Below are 2,655 nucleotides of genomic sequence, written 5' to 3' on the forward strand. Positions count from 1 at the left end.
AATTAAAGTAAGTAAGTAACAATTCTTGGTAGATGCTAAGTTATGTTATTTTTATTAGATGCTACTTGTTTAATTATCCCGAAAACTTTACATTCTGAAGCTTTTGATCCCTTATTAAACTATCTACACTTCTATGAATATCATCTGAAACAACCTAGGAATGTTACCTTCCTCAAACGTAGCCGTTCCTAAAAGTAAAAACATTGGTTTTATAAATGTTAACTCAACCCGTTATAGAATCTTTAGATATACAGAAACTGCTGTGTTCGTATTTCTTTTAAACAATGATATTACTTCAGTAAACAGTGAACTTCTTTAATCTGCGTTGTAAAAACGTTCCTAATTATCTTATACGTTTGTGAATTTCTTCTTTAAGATATTAAGATGGATACATTAAACACTGTATATAAGATAATTGTCATAAAATGAGAACCGAAAGTACTAAGTTATATCCTTTAAATCGTTTTGTTGTTGTTGTTGTTTGTTTTTCATTTTAGAAATGAAGAGATAAAGGAAGGAATCCTGTTGCAGTACTCTACCCTACAGTAAAGATTACAATTTTCTGTGCTAATGCTGAGGAAAGGAAGGAACTTTACTGCAATACCCTGTCCACAGTAAATATTACAATTTTCTGTGCTAATGCTGAGGAAAGGAAGGAACTTTACTGCAATACCCTGTCCACAGTAAATATTACAATGTTCTGTGCTAATGCTGAGGAACGGAAGGAACTTTGCTGCAATACCCTGTCCACAGTAAATATTACAAATGTCTGTGCTAATGTTTAGGAAAGGAAGGAACCTTACTGCAGTACTCTATCGTACATAAAATAGTAACCTTTTCTGTGCTAATGCTTAGGAAAGGAAGGAACTTTACTGCAATACCCTGTTCACAGTAAATATTTTAATTTTCTGTGCTAATGTTTAGGAAAGGAAGGAACCTTACTGTAGTACTCGATAACAATTAAGATTTTTATACCTACGAAGCTCAACATGAAGCTTAATTTTTTTTCGAAGCTCACAGAAGGCATTGGAAATAAATAGTTGTTGAAACTGAAATACTGATTGGTCATTCAAACAGGCAATTGATACTTTGATTTATTCCATGGAACTGATAGACTTTAAATTTTTAATAACTGGGATTTATATTATGACACGAATATAGTTTGACCTTTAAATATGTCCGTGGCAATGGTAACCCCACCAGGAGAAGGCTCGCGGCTATCTGGCTCGCAGGACTACCTCCCGGAATCTACTCAAAGAATAGGTTTCCCACCCAGCTTGTGTATTAGTGGTGCAGACAGTGATGTCGTCGATTCGCCTTCCAAACCTCATCTAAACATGTTATCGGTTCATAAACAGAATCCTTTACACTTTGGTCGCATGCATTCTGAACCCGAGCGCCCTCTACCATTAGTAGAGTTCCGCCCACTAGAACAACCTGCTGACACTGACACTTCACAATCAAACTATCGGTCCTGTCCGGAGATTCGGCCGGACATTCAGATCCAAAAAGTAGATGCCGTGGACAAGAAAAAGGAAGAGTTAGTCGCAGCGCCCTCTCCAGTTACTTACTTCGATAAGATAGAAACTAACAAAACAGAAAATAAGCCGAGAACACATCTCTGGCCTCCGCACATGCGGCAGGGCTTAAGCGCGCGGCTAGAACATTCATTTCTAACACGAACAATATCCCGAGAAAGTGTGGGTTTATCTAGTGCAGGTATTTCTACAAATGAAACATTGCCTTTAGTACCACCACCGATATCTACTATTTCCACGTCGTGTCCGCCGCTTCAGTACGTCGGGGTTCAGCAGTCGATCACAACATCTCTCCGGCAGCTTCACAGGGCGGAGAAAGAGAGAGAGAACGAGATAATTCAGATCGCCGCCGGCTCCATGCGGATCAATGGAGCTCTCCGTCATTTTAAACAGCTACGTAAGCCCAGGTCAACTATCTCCATTCCATCATCTATGAAAACCCAACAGCAGAATTCCACCGACAGCGAGAACCCCGGAATCGCCCTGGTCGGAGTGAACAGTGAATGTCCACAGTTCTCGGAGAACAAGAAATCCGCCTCCAAGTTCCACAAGCCCAGCGTGGGCTATCGCCTTGGACGTAGGAAGGCTCTCTTTGAAAAACGAAAACGAATTAGTGACTATGCTCTGGTTATGGCTATGTTTGGAATAGGGATGATGGTCCTGGAGAACGAGCTTTCTGCTGCTAACGTATACACAAAGGTTAGTGTTAATGCGTTGTATTGTATATATATTCTTAATCTGATATATAGTTCAATGAAATCGAGCTAAATTTGAAAATTTTCCTCTAAATAAAAATAAGTAAATAGAATAAGCAACATTTTTTAGCACTTAAGTTTTTTATTTTATCCTGCTCTTAAACAAATGCCTCCCAGTAATCAGCGTTACGTTTACGGACTTACAACGCTAAATTCTGAGGTATAATTCCCTATGGTGGATAGAGCGCAGGTGGTTCACTGTAACTTTGCGTTAAAAGAAAATAAACAAACTTAATCATATATTATTGTTGATTGTTTGTTTGTTTGTTTAGAATTTCGGGCAAAGCTACACGAGGGCTATCTGCGCTAGCCGTCCCTAATTGAGCAGTGTAAGACTAGAGGGAAGGCAGCTAGTCATCACC

The 2,655-nt window shown here is 39.1% G+C and overlaps 1 protein-coding gene across 2 annotated transcripts in view; it reads left to right on the plus strand.

Moving 5' to 3' along the window:
• Positions 1–1,295: 1,295 nt before the first annotated feature.
• The window catches only part of LOC106458375 (small conductance calcium-activated potassium channel protein-like), a 79,446-nt gene continuing 78,086 nt past the window's right edge, over positions 1,296–2,655 (plus strand). For both annotated transcript variants that reach the window (XM_022384564.1, XM_022384565.1), the window contains exon 1: positions 1,296–2,237. In XM_022384564.1, the coding sequence (XP_022240272.1) occupies positions 1,338–2,237 (900 nt within the window). In that variant the 5' untranslated portion in view covers positions 1,296–1,337. The remainder of the gene's footprint in view (positions 2,238–2,655) is intronic.

The sequence above is a fragment of the Limulus polyphemus genome, unplaced genomic scaffold (genome assembly GCF_000517525.1).
Source record: "Limulus polyphemus unplaced genomic scaffold, Limulus_polyphemus-2.1.2 Scaffold453, whole genome shotgun sequence".
In the NCBI taxonomy this organism is placed as follows: Eukaryota; Metazoa; Arthropoda; class Merostomata; order Xiphosura; family Limulidae; genus Limulus; species Limulus polyphemus.